Below are 27,565 nucleotides of genomic sequence, written 5' to 3'. Positions count from 1 at the left end.
GATACATAAACATTTTTAATTTTGATATAGGCCAATTTACATTTTTTTCTTTTGTTGCTGTGCTTTTGATGTCATGTCCTAGAAATCATTGCCAAACTGAGTGTCATGAAGCTCTTCCCATTTTCTTCTAAGAGTTTTATAAATTTACGTGTTATATTTACGTCTATGGTCCATTTTGAGTTAATATTCATATATGGTGTAAGGTAAGGGTCCAATTTCATTCTTTTCCATATAGATACCAGTTTTTCTATCATTTGTTGAAAAGATTGTACCTTCCCCATTGAATGGTCTTGGCACCGTTGTAAAAAATTATTCGATCATATAAGTGAGAGTTTATTTTTGGGCTTTCTATTGTGTTCCATCAATGTATATGTCTTTATGCAAGTATCGCATTGTCTTGATTACTGTAGCTTTATATTAAGTTTTGATATCAGGAAGTATGAGACCTCCAAACTTTGTTCTTCTTTTGCAACATTGTTTTAGCTGTTTGGAGTCCCTTGAGGTTCCATATGAATTTTAGGATGACTTTTTCTATTTCTGCAAAAATCATAATTGGGATTTTGATAAGGATTGCATCGAATCTGTAGATCGCTTTCGGTAGTATTGACAGCTTAACAGTATTAAGTCTTCCAACCCCATGAACATGGGTTGTCTTTCCATTTGTTTGTGTCATCTTTAATTTCTTTCAACAGTGTTTTGTAGTTGTCAGTGTATAAGTCTTTCACCTTTGGTTAACGTAATGCCTAAGTATTTTATTCTCTTTTTTTATATAAATACTTTATTACAAAAATACATGTGAGAGGGGCTTCCCTGGTGGCGCAGTGGTTGAGAGTCTGCCTGCCGATGCAGGGGACACGGGTTCGTGCCCCGGTCTGGGAGGATCCCACATGCCGCGGAGTGGCTGGGCCCGTGAGCCATGGCCGCTGAGCCCGCGCGTCCAGAGCCTGTGCTCCGCAACGGGAGAGGCTACAACAGTGAGAGGCCCGCGTACCGCAAAAAACAAACAGACAAACAAAAAACAACATGTGAGAATAGAGCATCGTACAGCATACATTTTATTTCTTCCTTTTATTTATTTATTTTTTTGGCTGTGCTGTGGGGCATGCGAGATCTTAATTCCCCAAACGGGGATTGAACCCGTGCCCCCTTACAGTGGAAGCGCAGAGCCCTAACTAGTGGACCGCCAGGGAATTCCCTATACCTAAATATTTTATTCTTGCTGATATTGTTGTAAACAGAATTATTTGCTTAATTTCCTCTTTGAATTCATTGCTATTGTATACTTTTTTTTTTTTTTTTTTTTTTTTTGTGGTACGTGGGCCTCTCACTGTTGTGGCCTCTCCCATCGCGGAGCACAGGCTCCGGACGCGCAGGCTCAGCGGCCATGGCTTACGGGCCCAGCCGCTCCGCGGCATGTGGGATCTTCCCGGACCGGGGCACGAACTCATGTCCCCTGCATCGGCAGGCGGACTCTCAACCACTGCGCCACCAGGGAAGCCCTGTAATACTTTTTTTTTTGCATGTGATTTTTACATCTTGCAATATTGCTAAATTTGTTTATTAGTTGTAACGGTTTTTGTTTTGTGTGGAATCTTCAGGGTTTTCTATTTATAAGATCATGTCTGCAAACAGATAATTTTTTCTAATTTGGAAATTTGGGTGCCTTTTATTTCTTTTTTCTTGTCTAATTGCTCTGGTTAGGAATTCCAGCGTGAAGATATTCTTTTATGTTTTCATTTAGAAACCTTTATAGTTCTAGTTTTGCAGTTAGATCTGTGATCTATCTGTAAATGATGTGAGACAAGGGTCAAGGTTAATTTTTCTTTGTGGATATCCAGTTGCTGTAGTACCATTTATTGAAAACACTATCCTGTCACCCACTGAACTGTAGTGTTGTTTTCATTGTAAACTAGGTGACTCTATATATATCTGTTTTTGGATCCTCTTTTCTGTACCATTTGTCTGTTTGTCTAGCCTTGTACCAATAACAGTCAGTAACTATAGCGTATGGTACGTCTTGTAACCTAGTAGTGTATCTTGGGAACAAAAAGGCTTTACTTTCTAAGCTGAAAGAAACATTTTTATATTATTCTGTTAAAAAAATAGAGGACTATGAGTATTTATTAATACTGAGAGTTACTTCTCCTTAATTGTCAGAAGTTTACTTTTAAGAGTCCAGGGGACTTCCCTGGTGGTCCAGTGGTTAGGACTCCGTGCTTCCACTGCAGGGGACACCGATTTGAACCCTGGTCAGGGAACTAGGATCCCACATGCCCCGTGGTGCAGCCAAAAAGAAGAGTCCAGTAGGAGCATCAGGGATTTCCTGTTATTTATATTTCATCTTAACTTTAGAATAATTATATTAAGTATTATAGTAATTCTAAATTAACTTTTTATATTGAGATTTGTAATCCATAAAGACATAATTTCTTGACTTTAAAGCCTGTGGCACATATTATAGCATCACTAGGTATAGCTATTCAGTATATTAATTACATATTGTTAATGAACTATTTGAGTTTGTACTGGTGGTTGGCAGACTTTTGAAACTTGCAGCAAGTTAATAAGAAAACATGTTTTGATTGCTTTTGCTGTCATGTTGGAAACATATCCAATAGCAGATGTGAGCTGATGACATAGCAGAAAAACTCAGCAGTGGGAGTATCCTCATTTCACACTATCTTCAGGCACTAATCCAAATGCAACAGCAACTCTACATTTGTTGTCAGCTGACCTATTACCAAATATAGTTGTGTTTAGGACTGGGAAGCTTTTTCTTAACTTACTCATATTAATAATCAGGTAGCAGGAATAATTAGAATATATTTCTCTATTCATATTTGTTTTTTGTTATGTTATAGCTGAAATTCCATATGAAAATACTTAGTGGGATAACAAAATTACTTTAATGTTGCACAGTGGGTTAGCAAAATTTTGTCCTAAGCTGATGTATACTTCATTTCCATATATTAATGTTATCTAAATTAGTTTTTGGTGTTATGCATTTTAGTGTTTCTTTTTCTTTGCCCAGAAGTTTTTGGTTTTTGTAATGTGTCACATCTGGGGAGAAGATTCTTCAAAGAAGAAAAGTATTCTTTAAAGAAACAGGGAAAAGTTATAATGAGAGCACATTAAGTTAAAAAGAAGATGAGAGGAGCTAAGGAGTATAAGAAAGAATGGACAGAAAAGCTAGAGCATGAGGAGACAGTGGAATTGGTGAAGCCCAGTAAATACATGGTTAGACAAAATGATAAACATTGCGGAGATGCTTCTTGGTAGTCAGCAATATGGACTGGAAGATAATCTGTTCCTAAGTTAAAAGTCATCTGCAATTTGTGGCTGTACATGCATCTCACCTTTTAATTTTACAACTGAGTGATGAAATGAAATGATGCATATGAAGCATTTAACCCAGTGCCTGCCATTTAGTACATACTTTGTTTTATTTATTTATTTATTTATTTATTTATTTATGGCTGCATTGTGTCTTCGTTGCTGTGCGTGGGCTTCCTCTAGTTGTGGAGAGCGGGGGCTACTCTTTGTTGCGGTATGCGGGCTTCTCATTGCTGCGGCTTCTCTTTGTTGCCCAACACGGCCTCTAGGCGCGAGGGCTTCAGTAGTTGTGGCTTGCGGGCTCAGTAGTTGTGGCTCGCGGGTTCAGTAGTTGTGGCTCGCAGGCTCTAGAGTGCAGGCTCAGTAGTGGCACACGGGCTTAGTTGCTCCACGGCAGGTGGGATTTTCCCGGACCAGGGCTCAAACCCATGTCCCCTGCATTGGCAGGTGGATTCTTAGCCACTGTGCCACCAGGGAAGTCCCAGTATCATTGGTTTTCAACAGTGATATGTTGAATGATTGAATAAATGAAAACATTAACATAAATGCTCAGTGTGTGAATAACTAAACATAGATGTCTGGTGAGTTCAGTGATTTCATTAAGGGTACACTTAGGAGTAACCTGAGCATTTTAGAGAAAGCATATGTGGTAATGGTACAGAAAATATTTTGGAGATACTTCTTAGGCGTTTGCAGGTTAGTCAAGAAAGATATAAGGAGCTGCCTTAAAAAAGAGTCAGAGTCTAAATTACTTGTTAAACAATTTGTATGTTTTAAGGTGTGACTTTTCAGATTTATTTCCCATATTTCTTGGTACAGTCATATATGAAATTTAAAACTGTACTTCATGAATAAATTTGTAAAAGGTGTAAAAGACCACTCTTCAGTACTTAAACCAAAAATCACAAAGCTGAGTTTATTGCTTACTTAAGAGAGTTTTGCTGGTCAAATCACAGTCTCTACACATAGAGCAGACTGCTGATCTTATTATAGGGTTTTTGAGAAGTGTGAAGTTTAAGGATTGGTGGATTTTTCACAGTCTTTGTGGGGTTGGCATCAGCTGTGGAAGCATGGGTACTTGGCTGAGACCATTACTGATTGGTTGGTATTCAGAAGTGTGTTCATTGGCAGGAGTGTGTTCCCAGTTGGCTGGCTTTCAGAAACAAGGGACCGTTACTGATAGGTTGGCTTGCCAAAACATACTCACCAAAAAAGTTGTTTAAATGGGTTTAAAGTTGGTTCTTGTTCCATGCCTACAGAACTGTCAGGTATTGTTTAAGCAATTTAAAACTGATTCTGATTATATATAGAATGGATAAAAACAAGGTCCTACTGTATGTATAGCACAGGGAACTATATTCAGTGTCCTGTGATAAACCATAATGGAAAAGAATATAAAAAAAGAATGTATGTGTATATACATATATGTAACTGAATCACTTTGTTGTACAGCAGAAATTAACAAAACATTATAAATCAACTATACTTCATTTTAAAAAACTCATTCTGGTGGCTCTTTGTTACTGTGGCAACAGAACAATCTATCTTTTGCTACTAGCATATGAACTCCTTTTTACTCTTGGAGATCAAGGATTGTCCAGTTCTTCACCACTGTTGTTGATTCTTCTTGAAGATGAGGTTTGATCTTTTTCTCCTTGAAAGTAAAATCTGATTTTCTTTTCAAGTGTCTATAAGCATCTTTACCCCTTTATCCAAAGGAAGAGTCATTTCCCCCAACATTTGAATCTTTCTCTTACTTATTTGAAATGTTGCCTTTATTGTTTTCTGAATAACTTATTCTATATCATTGATCTGTGTGTAGTCTCCTCCTTTAATAGTATCTCTGTAGGATGTTTTTCTATCTGCTAGTGTGAACCCCTCCCTGTTACTGGTTTTTATCAAAAACAGTATTATTTTCAAGTATTTTCTCTTTCACATGAACTTTATTATCACCTTGCCAAGTTCCATCATGTTCACATGGTTAATAGTGGCATCTGGGCTTCCCTGGTGGCGCAGTGGTTGAGAGTCCACCTGCCGATGCAGGGGACACGGGTTTGTGCCCCGGTCCGGGAGGATCCCACATGCCGCGGAGCAGCTGGGCCCGTGAGCCATGGCCGCTGAGCCTGCGTGTCCGGAGCCTGTGCTCCGCGACGGGAGAGGCCACAACAGTGAGATGCCCGCGTACCGCAAAAAAAATAAAAATAAAAAAAAAAATAATGGCATCTATTGCTATCATAATGGTATGATTATGCTAGTTATGCAAAGCACTGTAATGCTTTAAAAAAATAATTGTATATTAGTCATCTCATTTCTTAAGCTTTTTGTATGTTTGAAATTTTCCATAATATGAAATTAGAAATAGGAGTACAGTAAACTCTTTGTGTACCCATCACTCAGCATCCATGATTAACTCATAGCAAATATGGTTAATCTATACCTTATCTACTCCTCTTCACATTATTTTGTAACTGATTTCAGACAACATATCATTTCACTTGTGAATATTTCAGAATGTATTTCTAAAATATAAGGGCCTCCTTTAAAAAAGTAACCACAATGCTATTATTACAGCTGAAAAAGTTAATTCCTTAATATCCAGTCAGTGTTCACATTTCCCTTGTTCCTTGTTATAAACTTATAAATAAGTTTATAGTTTGTTCAAATCACATCCTAAGATTTACTAGGATTGGAAATGGATAAGAGCAAGTTTTATACTTAATTAAACTTAAAAAATTTTCACCGATATGATTATGGGTGAACATAAATATGATATAATATGTTTAAATTATTAATAAGATTCTGAAAAAAAGTAATAGTGGTAAAACTGAATAATCTCAGGGAAGCACTGTAGCAGAATATTCCCCTTGATTTTAACTTCAGCTAAATTCTTTAGGATTGTAAATTCCATTGAAGGAGTTCTTATAACAATTTTAAGTAGCCTTACAGGGGTACACCACCCAATGTTACCTTTTTCAGTTGAAACATAAGCATAATTTAGGCATGATACATCCTTTTTTTTTTTCCCCCAGCTGCGCCACGTGGCTTAACTCCCCGACCAGGGATTGAACCTGGGCCACGGCAGTGAAAGCGCTGAATCCTAACCATTGGACCGCCAGGGAACTCCCAGGCATGATACTTTTAAAAATCAAAAATAGTTTTTGACTTTATTCTGGAGATGCTACTTTTAAAAATTTTGTGGCGATAAGTAGGGTTCAAGGTACAGAGATACAGATAAAAGCTCAAAATATTATTAGATGCTTACAGAAAATATAGAAACCCAATTAACAATAGTAAGTAATTAATGTTTATTAATTATATTTAAGTAAAAAGTAATTAAGATTTGTAAAGCTCTTAGAAAACTGGTTCCGTAAGATTCAAGTTCTTAGGTTGGGAAGAATCTCTCTAGTTGTCTTTTCTAAAGCTGGTAGTGTTATAATCAAAAGGCAGGTAAGTAAAAGCAATAAAACAAAGCGAAAATGAGCAGTCTATAAAAGACGCTTTTTATTAAAGAAGGTTTTCTGACATAACCTCTGCCAGTTCAATTTGCAGTTTTTAAACAAAACTCTTACATATCTTTTATTATATGTTAAACACTGTTCTAATGCATTTTACACAAGCATTGACTCATTTAATTCTCATACCAAGCTGTTTAATAAGTACTATAAGCCTTATTTTACTGATGAGGAAACTGGAGACACAAATAACTTCAAAAAACAGCTAATGAATGGCAGAGCCAGGATTCAAACCCAGGCAGTCTAGCTTCTTGAGTGGATGTTCTTTTTTTTTTTGCGGTATGCGGGCCTCTCGCTGTTGTGGCCTCTCCCGTTGCGGAGCACAGGCTCCGGACGCGCCGGCTCAGCGGCCACGGCTCACGGGCCCAGCTGCTCCGCGGCATGTGGGATCCTCCCAGACCGGGGCACGAACCCGTGTCCCCTGCATCGGCAGGCGGACTCTCAACCACTGCGCCACCAGGGAAGCCCGAGTGGATGTTCTTTTACTACTCTTTCATATTGGTGCATGTTCTTTATAAATTTTCGTGCAACCATTCCTAGTTACTCTGTAAAGATTTCTTTTAATATAGTTAGTAGTCTAGGAGGACGTTTTTGGGGACCTAAAGATTTGACTAACAATACTAAATTTTATTGATTATTTTTAGAAAGGATAATCTAATTTCCCATAGAAATATGTTAAAGGAGGTTACATTTTCAACGATCAGAGTTCCAATTTTGTATGGAAATTTTTACAATCCTGTTTTATTCAGATATGCATTATATAACTATGTCATCATTACTGAAGCTTTCTAAAGTATATGCATATTCTGGAGATGAGGCTGATTAAATGAAAAAGATAGGAAACCACTCCTAACTTCTGTCTTTTATCCCATTCAATCCATCTTTTACAGTGCTGTCATAGAGTCATTTATTCTAAAATAGACATCTTGCCTTTGATTTTCATTTCTTTTTTTTTTAAATTAATTTATTTATTTATGGTTGTGTAGGGTCTTCATTGCTGTGCGCGGGTTTTCTGCAGTCGTGGCAAGCAGGGACTACTCTTTCGGTTCACGCGCTTCTCATTGCGGTGGCTTCTCTTGTTGCGGAGCATGGACTCTAGGCGCACGGGCTCAGTAGTTGTGACCTACGGGCTTAGTTGCTCTGCGGCATGTGGGATCTTCCTGGACCAGGGCTTGAACCTGTGTCCCCTGAATTGGCAGGCGGATTCTTAACCACTGCGCCACCAGGGAAGTCCCTGATTTTCTGACTTTATGTAGTTTCCCACTAAAACACCTAAACAAGGCTTCAGCCTACCTTCATCCAGTCTTCTATCTCCTGTAGTTACCACCAGGCATCCCACTAGCCATACCTGACCACTCCACATTCTTTGCACCTGGTGCCTTGCTATTTCCTTTGCTTTTATCCACCCAGGGACCTACTCAGACAACACCTAACCATGGTACCAATACTTTGCAGGCTTTCAAAGTGTACAATTCAGTGGTTTTTTATTCACCAGGTCATACAGCCATCACCACCATCTAACTCCAGTTTATTTCATCACCTCCAAAAGAAACCTCATATCTATTAGCAGTCATGCTCAGTTCTCCCCTACCACCCCTAATGTCCTTTTATTATTCCTGTATACAATTCAGAATACTGATTGCATTTAGTTGTGATGTCTCCTTAGTTTCCTTCAATATTTGATGGTTTTCCCATCTTTCTTTGTTTTTCATGACCTTCATAGTTTTGAAAAGAAGTGGTTGGGTATTGTGTAGAATGTCCCTCCATTTGGGTTTGTCTGATGTTTGTCTCATGATCAGACTGGGTTATGGGTTTTGGGGTAAGAGCACCACAGAGATGAGCTGCGTTTCTCAGCACATCTTATGAGGGAGGTCATGATTTCAGCGACTTAACACCACTGATGTTAACCTTGATCACTTGGTTAAGGTGTTGTCTGCCAGCTTTCTCTATTATAAAGTTAGTATGTCTTCCTTTCCATATTCTTAGGAAGTGAGTCATTCAGCCCTGCCCACACTTGTGGGGAGGGGAATTAAACTCCACCTCCTTAATGGGATATATCTACATATATTATCTGGAGGAAGATAATATATGCTGTGAGGAAGATTTGTCCCTTCCCCAGTATTTTTTCATTCAATAATTTATACCAAAATGCACTCATTTATATTTATTTTATACCTTGGGTTATCATCCAGTACTATGAATTGCTTTACTTTTGGCCAGCAGGGGCTCTTTCAGGTTGGCTCCTATGGCTTTTTGTTGTTGTTTGCTTTTTTTGTTTGTTTTTGACATGCCTCCATATTTTTTCTTTAGCATTTCCTTACTTTCAGGCACTATAAGATGCTCCATGCTCATCTTGTATTTTCCTTGCCCCACATGTAGAATCAAGTATTTCTCCAAAGAGCCTTGTTTCTTTTTATTAGAAAATGGTATTTTGAAACCAAGATCTGAGGAACTGAGTATTCTTGTTGCTATTGGGGTGTGACTGCTTTTGGACTCCAGTTTTTTGTTTGCTTTAATTTTTATTTATTTTTAAAGATTTATTTATTATTTATTTTTGGCTGCATCGGGTCTTAGTTGCAGCATGTGGGCTCTTCGTTGCGGTGCACAGGCTGCTCTCTAGTTGTGGCATGCAGGTTTTCTCTTCTCTAGTTGTGGCGCTTGGGCTTCTCTAGTTGTGGTGTGTGGGTTTTCTCTTCTCTAGTTGTGCGCAGGCTCCAGGGCACGTGGGCTCTGTAGTTTGCGGCGCACAGGCTCTCTAGTTGAGGCGCATGAGCTCAGTAGTTGTGGTTCACGGGCTTAGTTGCCCTGGGGCATATGGGATCTTAGTTCCCTGACCAGGGATGGAACCCGCGTCCCCTGCGTTGTAAGCATTGTAAAGCGGATTGTTTACCACTGGACCACCAGGGAAGTCCAGTACTTCATTCCTTTTAACTGCCACATAATATTCTAGTGTATGGATATATACCACCTTTTGTTCATTTCCTCAGGTGATGGACATTTGGGGTGATTCTACATTTTGTCTGTTATGCTGCTGTGAACATTTCTGTACAAGTTCTCATGTGGATGTAATGTTTTCATTTCTCTTGGACATATACCTGGTAGTGGACTTGCGTGGTACATGGTTAACTATGTTTATTCTTTCAAGGAAATGCTAGACTGTTTTTCAAAGTGGCTATACCATTTTGATCCCTTCCAGCCATGTATAAAGCATTCTAATTTCATGACATCCTGGCCAGACATTTTGTTTGTTTAATTAATTAATTAATTTACTTTTGGCTCCGTTGGGTCTTCGTTGCTGCGCTCAGGCTGTCTCTAGTTGAGGCAAGCGGGGGCTACTCTTTGTTGCAGTGTGCGGGCTTCTCACTGCTGTGGCTTCTCTTGTTGCAGAGCAAGGGCTCTAGGTGTGTTGGGCTTCAGTAGTTGTGGCTTGTGGGCTCTAGAGCGCAGGCTCAGTAGTTGTGGCACACGGGCTTAGTTGCTCCGTGGCATGTGGGATCTTCCCGGAGCAGGGCTCGAACCCGTGTCCCCTGCATTGGCAGGCAGATTCTTAACCACTGCGCCAGCAGGGAAGCCCTGGGCTCATTTTTAAATTGAGTTATTTCTCTTTATTACTGAGTTATAAGCATTCTTTACGTATTCTGGGTACATGTCCCTTATCAGATAAATGATTTGCAAGTATTTTCTCCCATCCTGTGGGTTGTCTTTTCATTTTCGTTATGGTGTCTTTTATTCCTTCAGGTATTCCTATTACATGTATCTTACACTTCTTGTAGTTGTCCCACACTCCTTGGATATTCTGTTCTGTTTTTCCCCCCCAGTCTTTGTTCTCTTTGCTTTTCTGCTTTCGAGGATTCTATTGATAATATCCTCTAGTGCAGAGGTTTTTTCCCTCAGCTGTGTCAGTCTTACTCAGCCCATCAAAGGCATTCTTCAGTGTTTTTATCTCTAGCATTTGTCTTTGGTTCTTTCTTAAGATTTCCATCTCTCTGCTTACATTGCCTATCTCTTTTTGCATGCTGTTTACTTTGTCCACTATTAATTATCCTTCAATATTTGATGTCCGCTATTAATTATTAATCATCGTTGTTTTAAATTCCCAGTCTAATAATTCCAACATCTTTCCCATGTCTGGTTGTGATAATTGCTCTCTCTTCATTTGTGATTTTTCCTTTAGGTATGCCTTATCATTTTTTCATGTTAGTTAGCTGTGATGTACTGGGTAAAAGGAACTGCTATAAATGCCTTAGTAATATGGTGGTGAAGTGTGAGGGGAAGGGGAAGAGTTCTGTTCTCCTATGATTAGTTTTCAGTCTTTTTAATGAGGCTTTGACTCTGGACTGTGAACTTTTCAAGAGTTTCTGTTTTTCCTCACCCCCTATGTGGGATATTAGGGCTGGAGTATTTTCCGTAAGATGTTATGGAGAAACCCTAACGAACTTTCGGCTAGCCCAATATTTCTCTTTCCCTAGGTCAGTTAGGCTCTGACAATATCCTAGCAAGTTAGGCTGTAACTGGTTTCTCCTGAAGGCAGGCCTTGTTAAATACAGAGTCCTTTGGTGTATTTCAAAGGATTTGACTCCATTCTTTTGCATGTGAATATCCAGTTGTCTCAGCACAATTTGTTGAAAAGGCCTTTCCCCCCATTGAATTGGCCTTATATTAGTACCAAACTGTCTTGATCACTATAGATTTGTAGTGTTTTGAAACTGGAAAGTGTGAGTTGTCTAACTTTGTTTTTATTTTTCAAGATTGTTTTGGCTATTCTGGGTCCCATGAGTACCAGCTTTTCCATTTCTGTAAAGAAGGCAACAGGGGTTTCCATACAGTGATGCTGAATCTGTAGATAAGCTTGAGGAGGATTACCATCTTAACAGTATTGAGTCTTGCAATCTATGAACATATAATATCATGGATATTTAACATTTATTTAAGTCTTTAATTTCTTTTAAAAATGTTTTGTACTTTTCAGAGTGTAAGTTTTGTATTTCTTTCATTATACTTATTCCTAAGTATTTTATTCTTTTTGATGCTATTATACAGGTTTTTGTTTTGTTTTGTTTTGTTTTTTGCGGTACGCGGGCCTCTCACTGTTGTGGCCTCTCCCGTTGCGGAGCACAGGCTCCGGACGTGCAGGCTCAGCGGCCATGGCTCATGGGCCCAGCCGCTCCGCGGCATGTGGGATCTTCCCGGACCGGGGCACAAACCCGTGTCCCCTGCATCGGCAGGCGGACTCTCAACCACTGCGCCACCAGGGAAGCCCCTTGATGCTATTATAAATGGAATTTTCTTAATTTCATTTTCAGTTTGTTCAGTGCTGCAGTGTAGAAATATAATTGATGCTGGTATATTGATCTTTTATCTTTCAATTCTGCTGAATTTGTTATTCTAATATATTTAGTGGGTTCCTTTTGAAAATCTATATACAGGATTATCTAATTTGCAAATAGAAATAACTTTGCTTCTTACTTTCCAACCAAGATGCGTTTTATTTCATTTCCTTGCCAGCTGGCCTGACTATCATCTCCAGTATAGTGTTGAATAGAAGTGGTGAGAGTGGACATCCCTGTCTTATTTCTGAAATTACTTCACCACTAAGTATAATGTTAGTTATAGTTTTGTTTACTACATTCCCTTTTTCAAGTTGAGGAGTTTACCTTGTATTCCTAGTTTGTTGGATGTTTTCAGTCATGAAGGGGTATTGAATTTTTGAGTTATTTCTTAGTGGTTACCCTCGGGATTACAATCAACATCATATAACTGTATCTAAGTTCAGTTAATAACCATCTTAATTTCAGTGGTGTACAGAATCTTTGCTCTTATGTAACTCTGATCCCTCCCCTTTACTTTGTTTTTTATTGGTAAACAAATTCCTTCTTTGTGTATTTTTTGCCTTTCAATAGATTTATAATTATTATACTATGTAATTATCTTTTAAATTAGGAGGAAAAAAGTTATAAACAAAAAGTACATTTATTGTTTCTTTCATATTTATCCTATACTTATCCTATGTTTTGATTTGTGCTCTTTCTTCATGTTGTTTCATGTACTGGCTAGTGTCCTTTCATTTCAGCCTGAAGGACTCCTTTAGTGTTTCTTTTTGTTTTTTTTTTAATTTATTTATTTTTGGCTGGGTTGAGTCTTTGTTGTTGCACACGGGCTTTCTCTAGTTGCGGTGACCAGGGGCTACTCTTCATTGAGGTGCATGGGCTTCTCATCGCGGTGGCTTCTCGTTGCAGAGCACGGGCTCTAGGTGTGTGGGCTTCAGTAGTTGTGGCATGCAGGTTCAGTGGTTGTGGCTCGCTGGCTCTAGAGCACAGGCTCAGTAGCTGTGGCGCATGGGCTTAGTTGCTCTGCAGCATGTGAGATCTTCCTGGACCAGGGCTCGAACCTGTGTCCCCTGCATCGGCAGGCGGATTCCCAAACATTTCCCGCGCCACCGGGGAAGTCCTGAAGACAGAATTTTTGAGGTTACTGACTCTGCCATTTTCACTGCTGTCCTTAGCTTATTTATTCTTACCTTGTTCTTTCATTCCCTTCTTCACTCCCTCTTACTAGTACTGTTAGATGAGAATTTGTCTGGATTTTTTCATATGTGAAATGTGGGACACTGCCAAGGACATTCACTGTAGCAGTATTTACAATAGCAATAGAGTGAAAAACAACCCAGCTGTTCCAAAATAAGGAAGTAGTTTTTTTTCTTTTAATGGTTCATCTATATATCTGTATGATGGAACATTATGCACATACTAACAATCATATATACAAAGGAAAATGTTTATGATATGATACAGATTGAAAAAACAGTATAAAATAAAATATATTCAAGTTTTCGAAAATAAGTTTTGAAAACTTGAAATACATTCAAGTTTTTGAAAATAAGTTTTGTAAAGAGATAAGCATATATTAGCATCAAAAACTCTTGGAGGAGCCATATCAAAATGGTAGCATTTGTTACTTCTGGTTGGTAAACGGTGTTAAGTAAAACAAATTATCTTTGTTCTGTATTATGTACCATAAGGTTGTATTAATTATTTTTTGTTATTAAAATAAAATATACCCATTAATGTGACACACATATTAAACTGTTTTTCATTCGTGTGTTCAATTATATAACTGTTGAACTTTGGCAATTTAACATTAATTTTTATAAATATTTAAAGAGATAGAACACATGCTAATAATAACCCTGGCATTGGGGCTAACAAAATATATATGAGCTATTTTAATCTCCATAGTCTACTGTGTAGAAAGGAGTTTTGTTGCGCTGGAGTATATCAGGGTGAATTGTTAGTTAGATGAATAACCTGTAATCTTACTAGCATTTCATTCTTTTTCTTTTCAGGCGCATATTAAATTTCCTATTGACTACCCATATTCACCACCTACCTTCAGATTCTTGACCAAAATGTGGCACCCCAACATTTATGAGGTAAGAGATGTCTATCATGAATTTCTCTGAAGATTTATTTAAGATAATATCCTTTAAAATAGCCTCCATAGCTCAGTATGCTGTGGTAGTTATGCTGTAGTCACAGAGAAGTATTCATGGTTTCCCATTTTTGGTTAGCAGTCTGTAGTTGAATTGCTCAAAAATTGGGGTTTTTTAATACCAGTGTATATTATGGTTAATTTAAGGTTGAGGCTTTAAACCTTTGCTGCTCATCACTAAGATTATAATTCATATTTGTTAACATTTGCATTTTTTTAATTTAGTAGATAAAGTCATACAAATTTATTTGTGTACCTATCCTCTAGCTTCACAGCAAGGGTTTGTTTGTTGCTTTGATCAGAGATTCAGCTTTGGGACAGGAGGGGGTGGGAATTTATCCTACTATATTTGTACTGGTGTCCTTTAAGGAGTTGCTGCATACCAGTTGAGAGCCTCTTTTGGAATAAATCCAAGGTTAGGTTCTTCTACTAGACAAGTCCACATGCCTGGGAAAATAATTTGTAGCTTTTTTTATGAAATGTACTTAGCTTTGTGCTAATTTATAAGGATGCTGGAACAATGCATTATGTTTCTCAGGATATATGTCAAGGCCCAGTAAAATATCCTTTGAGTCTACTCCTTTACCATTCTGTAATCTTTTTCATTGCAGTAGTGCTGTGAAGTTGTAGCTGAGGCCCAGGCATTAAAATTGTTTTTTAAAATTTGCAGCCTTAGTCATAGTTCTTTTTTTGGTCAGGTGGTTATTGGCAAGCACCTTTCCTCCAGAAACAGAGCTACAGAGCCTTTAAAATGCTTATAGGCAAGGGATGGAGAACTTACTCTATAGTCCTGAATTTGGATCTCAGTCTATAAATGAGCACACTGGGGTAGCTTTATTATTTTTCACAACCTGCTTTTTCTGTCAGTCATTTTCTTCATTTTTCTTTCCTTCTTAAAACAGGATAAACTAGTGCTCAAAAGGTGATGCATAGTAACATTTCCAGAAATAGGTTCCCAGAATATTGTTTTCTTTAGTATCTTTAGTATTTGACATAATCATAGTACAAATAAACAACAATGAATATGTTGTACTATTCTATATAACAAAGTTATCCTGTTGTAGGGAGAGACTATAGAAATAATTCACTGTTCATAAGTTCAAACTGGGTTTAATACACATAGAAATATTTTTCTGTCCCTGTCCATTTAATAATCAAAAATTCTTGCCTTCAGAACTATGTGGTATAAAAGCAACTATACTCCAATAAAAATTAATTTAAAAAATTTAAAAGGAACGTGAATTCAAGAAGAAAAACCCAACTATGTGGTATGTATAGATTTTTTAGATAGCAAAAGAGAAGTGAGAAGGCTCAAGCTTTTTTTGTCTTGCTACTGAGAACTAATTCACCTTAGAGCCATATATTCGCCTGTTTCCATCTCAGTTATCTAATTCTCAAACCCTTCTCAACAAAGAAGCAAAAAGGAAAAACAAAAAACAGAATAAAGGATTCAAAGCTCTTTCAGAAGAAGGTGTAGGTAGATACACTCCACTTTCCACTGCTTTTTCACCACTTAGGCTGTTTAGTTCTGTCTCTTAAGATTTAGCATTGGATCATTGTTTTTTAAAATAGGTTTCATATTCATAATAAAAATTTCAGCAGTAAAATAAAACATGCATATCTTATAAATATGCAGTTGTTTTCCATGCCATAAAAGTTCTGTTTTTAAAGAAGTGTTAAGTCCTAGTTAGAAATTAAATTTGATGTAATCAAATGAGTCACAAGAGACTCTTCTTACAAATTAATAATACGTTAATTTACTTTGCTACATTCTGGAAACAGTATCAGAATTGAACTTTTTGAGGGCCCAAGTCAGTATTTGTGATTTTAGCCATTAGGGCTCATGGTTCTTAGCCAAAGGGATATTCCAGGAAGTTGCTCTCTCCTCATCCATCTTATGTTGTCACCTAGAAACACAATGGACCTCAATGTCAAATTGCTCTGGTCATCAAATTGTTTACTGCAGAGTTATTTGTAGTAGAACTGGAGATGAAATGGGGGAACAATGGCAACAGTGTCAACAGCAACAAGACAAAAATACAAAAGGAAATGTGTACTCAAATGCCAAAATATGTGAATTGATGAGTTTTTGTATATAATAACTTCATGAGTATTAAAAATATCATAAGGACTATTTTTGGTAGAAAATAGTTTATTTTATCAAGTTTTTAGTTTTGGTTACAGTTTTATTAAATATATTCACAGACACATTACTGCAGCCCCAAAAGTTATAAATACTGCTGTGTTATATGAATGAACTTAATTAATTTAACATTTCTAATATCATTGCCACATATGTGAAATTTATAAATACCAAGGGGAAGCTCAGAGAACAAAAGAAATTTAATATGAGCTTGTCATCAATGATCATACTGCACAGTCTACTCCTTTTTGCTTCATAATATGTTGAGTGATCTCAATAATAGTTTCCTGGTTATGTTTGTTACTGTGTGCTCAGAAGTAGATAACCAATGAAGCCCATTTGCTTCACAAACCGTGTATTAAAATGAGGTTTTTGTACACTCTTCACTGTGAACTTCAGAGCTATGGCAACTCAGAATCTCACTGCTCTTAGTATGTATTTATTTAAATAATTTTTTATGTAATAGACTAATATTTAGAGTAGTTTTAGTTTTGCCACAAAATTAAATGGAAATTATACAGAAGTATTTAGCATTTGATGATCCTTTTAGTACTAGTGAATTGTAGGACACAGTATGGCTCTTTCTTTTAAAAAATAATAAAGATGTTGGATGTTTTTTGAAGGAGTATACAGATCATTTTTCCTGTATAGTGTTTACAGGTGAATGTCACAGGTGTAGTCATGAAATAAATGTTACAGTAAGATGGTGTATTTTAGGATACTTGATAGCCAGTAGGAAAATATTTTACTGTTTTACGTAAGGTTCTAGTTCTGAAGAGTTATTCTTGATTCTAGGCTCAGATGATTCTCAAGACATTATACTAATCTCTGTAGCCACTGACACTGCAGTTTGGCTACTATTCCACTATCATTAGGGCATGGTATTTTTAAATGTTATTGTTCTAATAATGATTAAAAATAGATCCTACTGTTTTAATATAACTCCGGCTGCCATAAATACCATAGATGCGGTGGCTTACAACAACAGAAATTAACTTTCTCACAGTTTAGGAAACATAGTTTCTACTGAAGACTCCTCCTGGCTTATCTCTGTGTCTTCATGTGGCTTGAGAGGAGAGAGAGCACAAGCTTGCTCTCTGGTGTCTCTTACAAGGTTTTTTTTTTTTTTTAATTTATTTATTAATTATTGGCTGCATTGGGTCTTCGTTGCTGTGTGCGGGCTTTCTCTAGTTGTGGAGAGCGGGGTCTACTCTTCATTGCGGTGCACGGGCTTCTCATTGTGGTGGCTTCTCTTTGTTGCAGAGCATGGGCTCTAGGTGCACGGGCTTCAGTAGTTGTGGCACACAGCCTCAGTAGTTGTGGCACACAGGCTCAGTAGTTGTGGCACATGGGCTTAGTTGCTCCACGGCACATGGGATCTTCCTGGACCAGGGCTTGAGCCCATATCCCCTGCATTGGCAGGCGGATTCTTAACCACTGCGCCACTAGGGAAGTCCCTCTTAAAAGGTTTTTGCCAAGTCTGCAGAGCAATTGCTTTTGGAATAGTAAAATTTAGGCTCTGTAAGTGGAAAGTGGGTCTAATTACATATAGTTTATGATCTTTGTATTTATTTATATGGATTATAGCCCATTAGGAGCAAAGTGGATGAGACCCACAATCAGCGCTTCAAAAACTGAAAAGAACTCAGTGTATCAAGAGGTCCTTTACAATAAAGCTGTCATTATAAATTATATTTTGAAATTACACAGAAAAGATCAGGTAAAAGCAAAGATACTGTGTCAGTTGGGAGTATTCAGAGAAACAGAACCAATAGGATATATAGAGATATATGTAAGAGGAGGTTTATCATAGGAATCGGCTCACGTGGTTATGAAGACTGAGAAATCCCACAGTCTGCCTTCTGCAAGCTATAGAGCCGGGAAGTCTGGAATTATAATTCATTTTGAGGCCGTAGGACTGGGAGCTGTTGGTGTGAGTCCCAGAGTCCCAGGACCCAAGAACTAGGAGTTCAGATGTAGTAGCCCAAGAAGAGAGACAATTTGTCCTTCCTCTGCCTGTTTGTTCTGTTCAGGCCATCAAAGAATTCGATAATGCCTATCACATCATCATGATGAGGGCAAGTCTTTTTTACTCAATCTACTGATTCAAATACTAATCTTTTCCAGAAACACCCTCACAGATACACTCAGAAATAATATTCTACCAGCTATCTGAGCATCCCATAGCCCAGTCAAGTTGACGCACAAAATTAACCATCACAGATAGCTCTCTTTTTCTACCATTCCCCCCTTGTCATCTACATTATGGTCCTTCTATACTCTGTGTACATCATTATGTTCTCAGGGGGTGTAATTTGACTGGCACTACACTTGAATCCTTGAAATAGCAAGTTGTTTATAGTAAGGGTTTATGCCCTTCTTATTTCATTACATATAGTAAAATTATATTTAGATAGAAAAACAATGGTAGCCTAGCTGGTTCTGCTTCATCTCCTCTGATCATTTAACACACATTTTTCTCTCTAATTAAATTATTATTCTTTTCTCTGTTTAGTGGAATTATCTCAGAGCTTCTGTGGTATTTCCGTAATTTCTTTGAGAATTTATTTTAATGGTTTTTCCACCGAAGAATCAAATAATGAACCCCGCAAAATACATTAGGATTGATTACAAAGTTGGAATATTACATTCTCTGATGATCTTTCAAGACCAGGACAAACTGCTTTATTAGTTCATTATTCTTGAACTCATTTCATACAAATTTTAAATACAAAGTTTCTAAATTATAAAAAATTTAGAATACGTTTTGTTAAAATGCTTTGATTTCAATATCTATGTTATAAACATACTAAAATATTAAGTTTAAACCCACTAATTTTTTAAATTTTGAAATAATTTTGGGCTTGAAGAGTTTCAAAACTAGTACAGAAAGTTCTCATATATGTACCTTTTACTCATATTCTTCTAATGTTAATATCTTTTACAACCATGATACATTTATCAAAACCAAGAAATTAACTTTGGTACAATACTATTAAGTAAACTAGACTTCATTTGGAATAAAGTATGGCATGGGGAACCTAAAACATGTATTACTTGTCCTTAGCTAGGTGAGACAAACTGTTTCTGTATTGTGTTATTAAACCATCAGAAACAACATGCTTGAACTCTGATCTTGATTCACATAAAGGTGCTGAGTGCTGTGTTATAAGATTTTGTTATATTATCAGAATTTATTGTGTTCATTTTTTAAAATATGCATTTGATGAACATTTTAAATTTACATAATTTTTACTCAGTTGTCTTTAAGAAGGGACCTGAATAAAACAAAAGATTCTTCAAATGAATGAATGCTTGCTTAATCAGCTAATCAGAAATGTGTTATGCAATATATTTTATTTGCTTTAGCTACTAGGATAAATTGACAGAAATAACTTCTCTTTGGTACCTGGTAAAATATCTTTGTTTTCTTTCAGTGGTTTTTATCATTAAAATAACTCATCATTAATTGACTTGTAAAATATTCTTTATTTCTAAAATATTAGAGAAAAGTTTAGTGGTAGAATGTTCCTATAAAACTTCTCAAGTCTACAATGTGAGTTTCATCTTGGTTTATACCAGATGAGTAAGGTAGAAAGTTAACAGAAACCAGAAGACTTTGATTTGGTGTTGAAAGTTTTCCTAGTAAATGTAATTTAGTATTACACATTATTAAAGGTTTGAACTCTATCTTGTGCTTGTTTAGATTTTGCTTCTTTTTCCTCGTATTTTTTTCTTTTAAAAAATGTAAATTAGGATGCCAGTTTGCTCTATGAAGATATATATACCTTAAGGATTTAACTATAGATACATTAACCACCATTTAGAACATGATGATATTTGGGCCACCAAATTTGTCCTTTTTAGAGCTGAGCTCTGGTTTGTAAATAATTTGTGACAAGCCGGATTTTATGTATTTTTATGTAATTATATTCATGGATTTGCAGATATTATGCATTCTCTCTAACTTTAAGGTATAGGGAATAGGTTTCTCTAGGCAGTGATGTCCCCAAATTTGGCAGCTTATCAGAATCTTGTGGAGCAGTTGTTAAAAATAAAGAATACTGGAGATTTTGGTTTGATTGGATTAGGTAGGGCCTAGGCTATATAGCCTTCATTTTACATCTTAGAACTGCCTTTCTGGAGGCTGAGAACTTCTCCCATTAAAAAAAAAAGGGTGAGGGGGCTTCCCTGGTGGCGCAGTGGTTAAGAATCTGCCTGCCAATCCAGGGGACATGGTCCCTGGTCCAGAAGGTCCCACATGCCGCGGAGCAACTAAGCCCGTGCGCCACAACTACTGAGCCTGTGCTCTAGAGCCTGTGAGCCACAACTGCTGAGCCCGCATGCTACAACTACTGAAGCCCGCGTGCCTAGAGCCCGGGCTTTGCAATGAGAAGCCCACAAACTGCAATGAAGACCTGACGCGGCCAAAAATAAATAAATTTATTTAAAAACCCAATAATTTATTGAGATAAAATTTCACATACATAAAATTAACCATTTAAAGTGAACACAATTCGGTGACATTTAGTACATTCCCAGCGTCGTACATCTAACACCTCTATTTGTAAGGCATTTCCATCACTCCAATGTAAAACATCTTACCCATGAAGTGATTCTTCTCCATACCCATTTCTCCCTAGTCTCTGACAACCACCAGTCAGGTTTATGTCTCTATTTATCCATTCTGGGTATTTCATATAAATGGAATCATACAATATGTGACCTTTTTTGTGTGGCTTTCACTTAGCATAATGTTTTGGAGGTTCATCCATGTTGTAGCATGTATTAGTACTTCATTCCTCTTCATGGCTGAATAATATTGCATTGGTTGGATATATCACAGTTTATCCATTTCTCTATTGATGGGCATTTGGTCTTTGTCCACCTTTTCTTTTTTTTAATATCTTTATTGGAGTATAATTGCTTTAAAATGGTGTGTTAGTTTCTGCTTTATAACAAAGCGAATCAGCTATACATATATCCCCATATCTCCTCCCTCTTGCGTCTCCCTCCCATCCTCTTTATCCCACCCCTCTAGGTGGTCACAAAGCACCGAGCTGATCTCCCTGTGCTATGCAGCTGCTTCCCACTAGCTATCTATTTTACATTTGGTAGTGTATATATGTCCATGCCACTCTCTCACTTCATCCCAGCTTACCTGTCCCCCTCCCTGTGTCCTCAAGTCCATTCTCTACGTCTGCGTCTTTATACCTGTCCTGCCCCTAGGTTCTTCAGAACCATTTTTTTTGTGTCCACCTTTTGTATATATAAATAGTGCTGCTATAACCATGTGTATACATGTACTTGTTTAAGTACTTTTTTCACTTCTTTTGGTTGTATACCTAGGAATGGAATTGCAGGGGTCAAATTGTGATCCTGTGTTTTGCTCTTTGAGGAACTGCCAAACTGTTCTATAGCAGATGAACCCCCTCACCAACCACCAGCAATTTATGAGGGTTCCAGTTTCTCTACATCCATCCTTATTTTGCATTTAAAAATTTTAATTATAGCTATCCTAAGGGGATATGATGTGATAACTCACTGTCATTTTGATTTGTATTTCCCTAATGACTAATGATATTGAGCATTCTTTCATGTGCTTATTGTCCGTTTATGTATCTTCTTTTGAGAAATGTCTGTTCAAGTCCTTTGTTCATTTTTTAATTGGCTAGTTTGTCTTTTTGTCATTGAGTCATAGAAGTTCCTTATATATTATGGACATTAAATTCTTATTAGATGTATGACTTGCAGATACTTCTGTATTTATAGGTTGTTTTTTTCACTTTCTTTGGTAATGTCCTTTGCACAAAATATTTTCATTTTAATGAGGTCTAGTTTATCTGTTTTTGTTTGCTTGTTTGTTGCTCATGCTTTTTGTGTCATACCTAAAATATCCATTGCCAAATCCAAGGTCATGAAAATTTTACACACACACACACACCCTTTTTAAGAGTTGATGATTTTAGCTCTTAGATCTTTGTTCCATCTTGAGTTAATTTTGTATATGGTATGAGGTAGGAGTTCAGTTTCCTTCTTTTGTTTTTGGAAATCCAGTCCCAGCATCATTTGCTGAAGAGACTGTTCTTTCCCCATTGAATGGACTTAACCATCTTGTCAAAAATCAATTGGCAATGTATGGGTCCGTTTATGGACTCTCAGTTCTATTGCCCTGGTCTATCATTATGCCAGTCCTAAACTGTCTTCTTGTCTGTAGCTTTATAGTAAGTTTTGAAATCAGGAAGTGTGAGTCCTTCGACTTTATTATTCTTCTCCAAGATTGTTTTGGCTATTGTCGGTCCCTTAAATTTCCGTATAAGTTTTAGGAACAGTGTGTCAGTTTCTACAGAAAGGGAAGCTAGGATTTTGATTGGGATTGCATTGAGTCAGTAGCTCAAACTGGGGAATATTGCCAACGTCAAGTCTTCCTACCCATGAATGCAGGCTGTTTTTCTATTTATTTAGGTCTTTAATTTCTTTGAGCAATGTTTTGTAGCTTTCTGTAGCTTTTTGTAGTCTTCTTTAATTTCTTTGAGCAATGTTTTGTGGCTTTCTGTGTACAGGACTTTCACCTCCTTGGTTAGATTTATTCCTAGATATTTTATTCTTTTAGAGGGCATTGTAAATGGAATTGTTTGCTTAATTTGTTTTTTTTTTTGGTTGTTGTTGTTGTTAATATTTATTTATTTATTTATTTGTGCTGGGTCTTAGTTGCAGCAGGTGGGCTCCTTAGTTGTGGCATAGGAACTCTTAGTTGTGGCACGCATGTGGGATCTAGTTCCCTCACCAGGGATTGAATCCCCCAGCCCCCTGCATTGGGAGCGCAGAGTCTTAACCACTGTACCACCAGGGAAGTCCTGCTTAATTTTTTTTTTAGGTTATTCATCACTGGTGTATAAAAATGAATTTTTTTTTGCCACGCTACACAGCTTGCAGGATCTTAGTTCCCTGACCAGGGATCAAACCTGGGCCCTTGGCAGTGAAAGTGCAGAGTCCTAACCACTGGACCGCCAGGGAATCCCAAAATAAAACTGATTTTTGAGTGTTGATCTTGTATCCTACAACTTTGCTGAATTGATTAGGTCTAGTAGCTTTCTTGTGAATTCTTTGGAATTTTCTTTGACATTTGCAATGGAAATAGATTTACTTCCTTTTCAATCTGTACACTTTAAAATTTTTCTTTTTCTTCTCTAATTGCTCTGGCTATAACTTCCAGGACAGTGTTAAATAGCAGTGGTGAAAGTGGGTGCCCTTGTCTTATTTCTGATCGTAGGAGGAGAGTTTTCACCATTAATTAAGTATGCTGTTTATTAGCTGTGGGTTTTTTGTTTTTGTTTTTTTAAATAAATTCCCTTTACAATTTTAAGATAGCTAGAAGGTAACTATAGTTTTCTGAGTGTTTTTATTATGAGAAAGTGTTGGGTCTTGTCAAGTGCTTTGTCTGCATCAGTTGAGATGCCCATCTTTTAATATGTCATTTCTAAGTACAGATCTATTTTTGTCATTTCACTACTAAGAAATTTTACTTACACACATATTAAACTCTGAACAAAGTAACATACTCCTCTCGACTAATTTTTGTGCTCTATTTTTCATTCAAGCTGTGTTCTTCACTCCTGTGGTAGGTAGAATAATGGTCCCTCAGATATGTCTACATTCTAATCCCTGGAACCTGTGTTATGTTAGATTACATGTTACGAGGAATTAAGGTTGCTTATCAGATGACCTTAAACTAAGATTATTCTGGATTATCTAGGTGGGCCCAGTGTAATCACAAGGGTCCTTTAAAGTGGAAGAGGTAGGGTAGGCAGAAAATGAGAGTGAGGAGATGTGACTTTGGAAGAAAGGCTCAAAAATGCAACATTGCTTGCTTTGAGGATTAGAGGAAGGGGGCCAAGAACAAAGGAGTGTGGGTGGCCTTTAGAAGACAGAAAGGGCAAGGAAAGGGATTCTTCCTTAGAGCCTCCAGGAAGGAATGCATTGCTGCCCACACACTGACTTTAGCTCTGTGGAGAGCAGTGTCAGACTTAGACCTACAAAACTGTAAAATAATAAATTTGTGTTGTTTTAAGCCACTAAGTTTGTGGTATTGGTGTAATAATACAAAATAAATGTAACTGCCTGAACATATTTTATTTATGATGCTGGTTTCTTCAGGCAATTTCATGTCTGGATTTCCCTTAGGTTATTAAAATTGTAATCATTATTGAAAGCCCATCTCAAAGCTTCCTCAACGATTAAGCTTTTTGTTTTTCTTCCACACCATCTCCCAGGTGTCCTCTCCAAATACACCTAGTTTCTCTCTCCTTGTTTCTGTAGTGCTTTTTTACTTTCCTCATGTTATCTAACAATACAGAGTTTTGGAATATAGTATTCGGTATTGGCTTTATTAAAATTTTATTATCCTTTAAAAAACGTTCTGTTATCTTGGTGTGTGTAAATTTGGGTTTATATGTAAGTTTTTTTCACTTTATATGGTTACACCTCTAATTTTTTAAACATTTGAATCTTTTGTTTCATTTTAGACTGAGAGATAGGCAACTGTATCGTTCTCAGTCTTGTCTTTTCTGTTAACAATCTGTATTGCATATGGTAGACAATCCATATATGTTTGACTTTAAATGTACTTGTAATTTAGGTCCTATAATTTACATTTATGAACCAGAATATTATAGTGGTGAATTCTTTCTATCCATATACTGAGGGAGTTATATATATAATTAAGTTGTTGTGAGGCATGTGTCAGTTTATATAAACCATATTTATTGAAACCAGTGATTAATATTAAAGGTGATTATAGCTTCTCTCCAGGCATATTTTAAGCAAGGTCAGATTTTTTTTTTGTTTCTTTTAATGTTAGATGTGTAAAAATAGAGAGATTTAGTTGCTTCTCAAGACTCTTGAATCATTGATTTATCATGTTTGTCTGTTTCTATTTTTAAATGATTTGTTTTAGAAGGATGGTGTTACAGATAATAGTGTTTCTTTTTTTAACTAAGAAATGTATTTTGGAGATTGGTCAAAATGAATATTTATAATATAAAAAAATGTTTAATTCTTCTTTATCATTGATTCCAAACAAGAAGAAAAAGCAGGATTGTTTACTCCCCTAATGGTAAGAAAACAAGTCTTCTAGGAGTAAAAGAAATTTCAGCGGAATTGATATTTTTTCAATAACATACTTTTGAGTATTTACTGAATGTGATATTTGTGTCTCGTAGAATGGAGATGTATGCATTTCAATTCTTCATCCACCTGTAGATGACCCACAGAGTGGAGAACTGCCGTCTGAAAGGTGGAATCCTACTCAAAATGTCAGGTAAGGAATTGCATAAGGAATAATCTGGTTTTTAGGTGGCTCTGAAGATTGGATATTATCTTTTAACAAGTACAAACGAATCCTTTCTATATTTGGTTGTTTTGTCTTCTACTGGAGCTTTAAGTAGCATGTATGCCTCATTTTGAAGAGTTGTAATTCTGGAGTAATAATGCATATGTTGTTACTCATTTCTCTGTGTTCACTTTGGAAGAATTTTTCTACTCTGAATTCTTCCTCTTACATTAAGTTCCATCCTGCAGCTTTGGATTTCATGAGTTCCATGTTTGGATTGGTTGCTTCCTTATTCTAGGATTCTTATTACTTTTTGCTGAAAAGTCTTAGTCTTTACACTTTGTTTATCCATTCACCAGTTGATGGACATTTGGGTTGTTTCTGCTTCTTGGCTATTATGAATAATGCTGCTGTGAACATTGTGTGACATTGAACATTGTGTGCAAGTTTTTATGTGTACATATGTTTTCATTTCCTTGGACATATACCTGGAAATGGAATTGGGGGTGCATAACTCAGTGTTTAACTTCTTGAGGAACTGCCATATTTTCCAACATGGCTGCACTAAATTTTACAGCATTCCCACCAGCAGTGTGTGAATTCTAATTTCTCCACATCTTTGTTAACACTTGTTATTTTCCATGTCTTTTATTATAGCCATCCCAGATGGTGGACATGGTATTCTCATTGTAGTTTTGTCATCAGTGTGTTTCTTTTAAAATAACTGTCAAAATTTTAGAATGGTTTTAGATTTTTAGAAAAATTATGAGGAAAGTACAGATAATTCCCATATTCCCCACACCTGCAGATTTCTTTGTTATTAACATCTAACATTCATTTGGTTCATTTGTTACAGTTAGTGAACCTGTATTAGTACATTATTATTGACTAAAGTCCATACTCTTTCACGTTTCCTTAATTTTTACCTAATGTCATTTTTCTGCTCTGAGATCCCCATGCATGATAGATAGCACATTATATTTAATAGACAGTTCTCCTTAGACAACTGCAGCAGTTTCTTGGACTTTCCTTGGTTTTGATGACCTTAACAATTTTGAGGAATACTGATCAGGTATTTTGTAGAATGCCCCCCAAATGGGATTTTTTTTTTGATGTTTTTCTGCTTATTATACTGGAGTTATGAGTGTTGGGGAGGAAGACATGGAGGTAAAGTACATTTTCATCACGTCATAGCAGGGGTACATACTGTCAGCCTGACTTACCACTCTTGATGTTAACATTCATCACCTGGCTGAGACTCTTGTTTTTAGGGTTTCTCCTCTGTAAAGTTCCTCCTGTCCCCCTTTCTGTTCTGTATAAGGGAAGTCCTAGGTGCAGCCCACACTAAGGAGGGGGGAGTTATACTCCCACAAGGCTGAGATACCTGTATAAGTTACTTCAATTCCTCTGCACAGGAGATTAACCTGCTCTCCCCCATTTACTCATTCATTCATTTTGTTAATCATTTTTAATGATCTGGAAGCTAGTAACTCAATTAGAATCTCCATTTTTGTCAAAAGCAAAGAACTTGAAGCTTCCTGATGCACACAAGGATTTCTTACCTGTCTCTTATCAAGTTATGTGTTTGCTTCCCACCTTCTGGGAAGAGTAGACCAAAAAGTCTATTCAAGACATATCAAATACTATTGATTATGCTGGTTACTCGTTTCTTTAGGTACTTTGTTCCATCCAGTATACTTAGAAAGGATTGGGAAAATAGATACATTTTAGATTTCAGCACATCTTGCCAGTATATTT

At 36.8% G+C, this 27,565-nt stretch overlaps 1 protein-coding gene across 1 annotated transcript in view; it reads left to right on the top strand.

Moving 5' to 3' along the window:
- UBE2R2 (ubiquitin conjugating enzyme E2 R2) overlaps positions 1–27,565 on the top strand; it is a 94,405-nt gene that overhangs the window by 52,153 nt on the left and 14,687 nt on the right. Inside the window, exons 2-3 of the mRNA XM_004275089.4 lie at positions 14,188–14,274; positions 25,698–25,795. Coding sequence (XP_004275137.1) covers positions 14,188–14,274; positions 25,698–25,795 — 185 coding nt within the window. The remainder of the gene's footprint in view (positions 1–14,187; positions 14,275–25,697; positions 25,796–27,565) is intronic.

The sequence above is a fragment of the Orcinus orca genome, chromosome 6 (assembly GCF_937001465.1).
Source record: "Orcinus orca chromosome 6, mOrcOrc1.1, whole genome shotgun sequence".
NCBI lineage: Eukaryota > Metazoa > Chordata > Mammalia > Artiodactyla > Delphinidae > Orcinus > Orcinus orca.
Note: the sequence above shows the minus strand (reverse complement) of the source record. Positions and strands in the feature narration are given on the sequence as shown.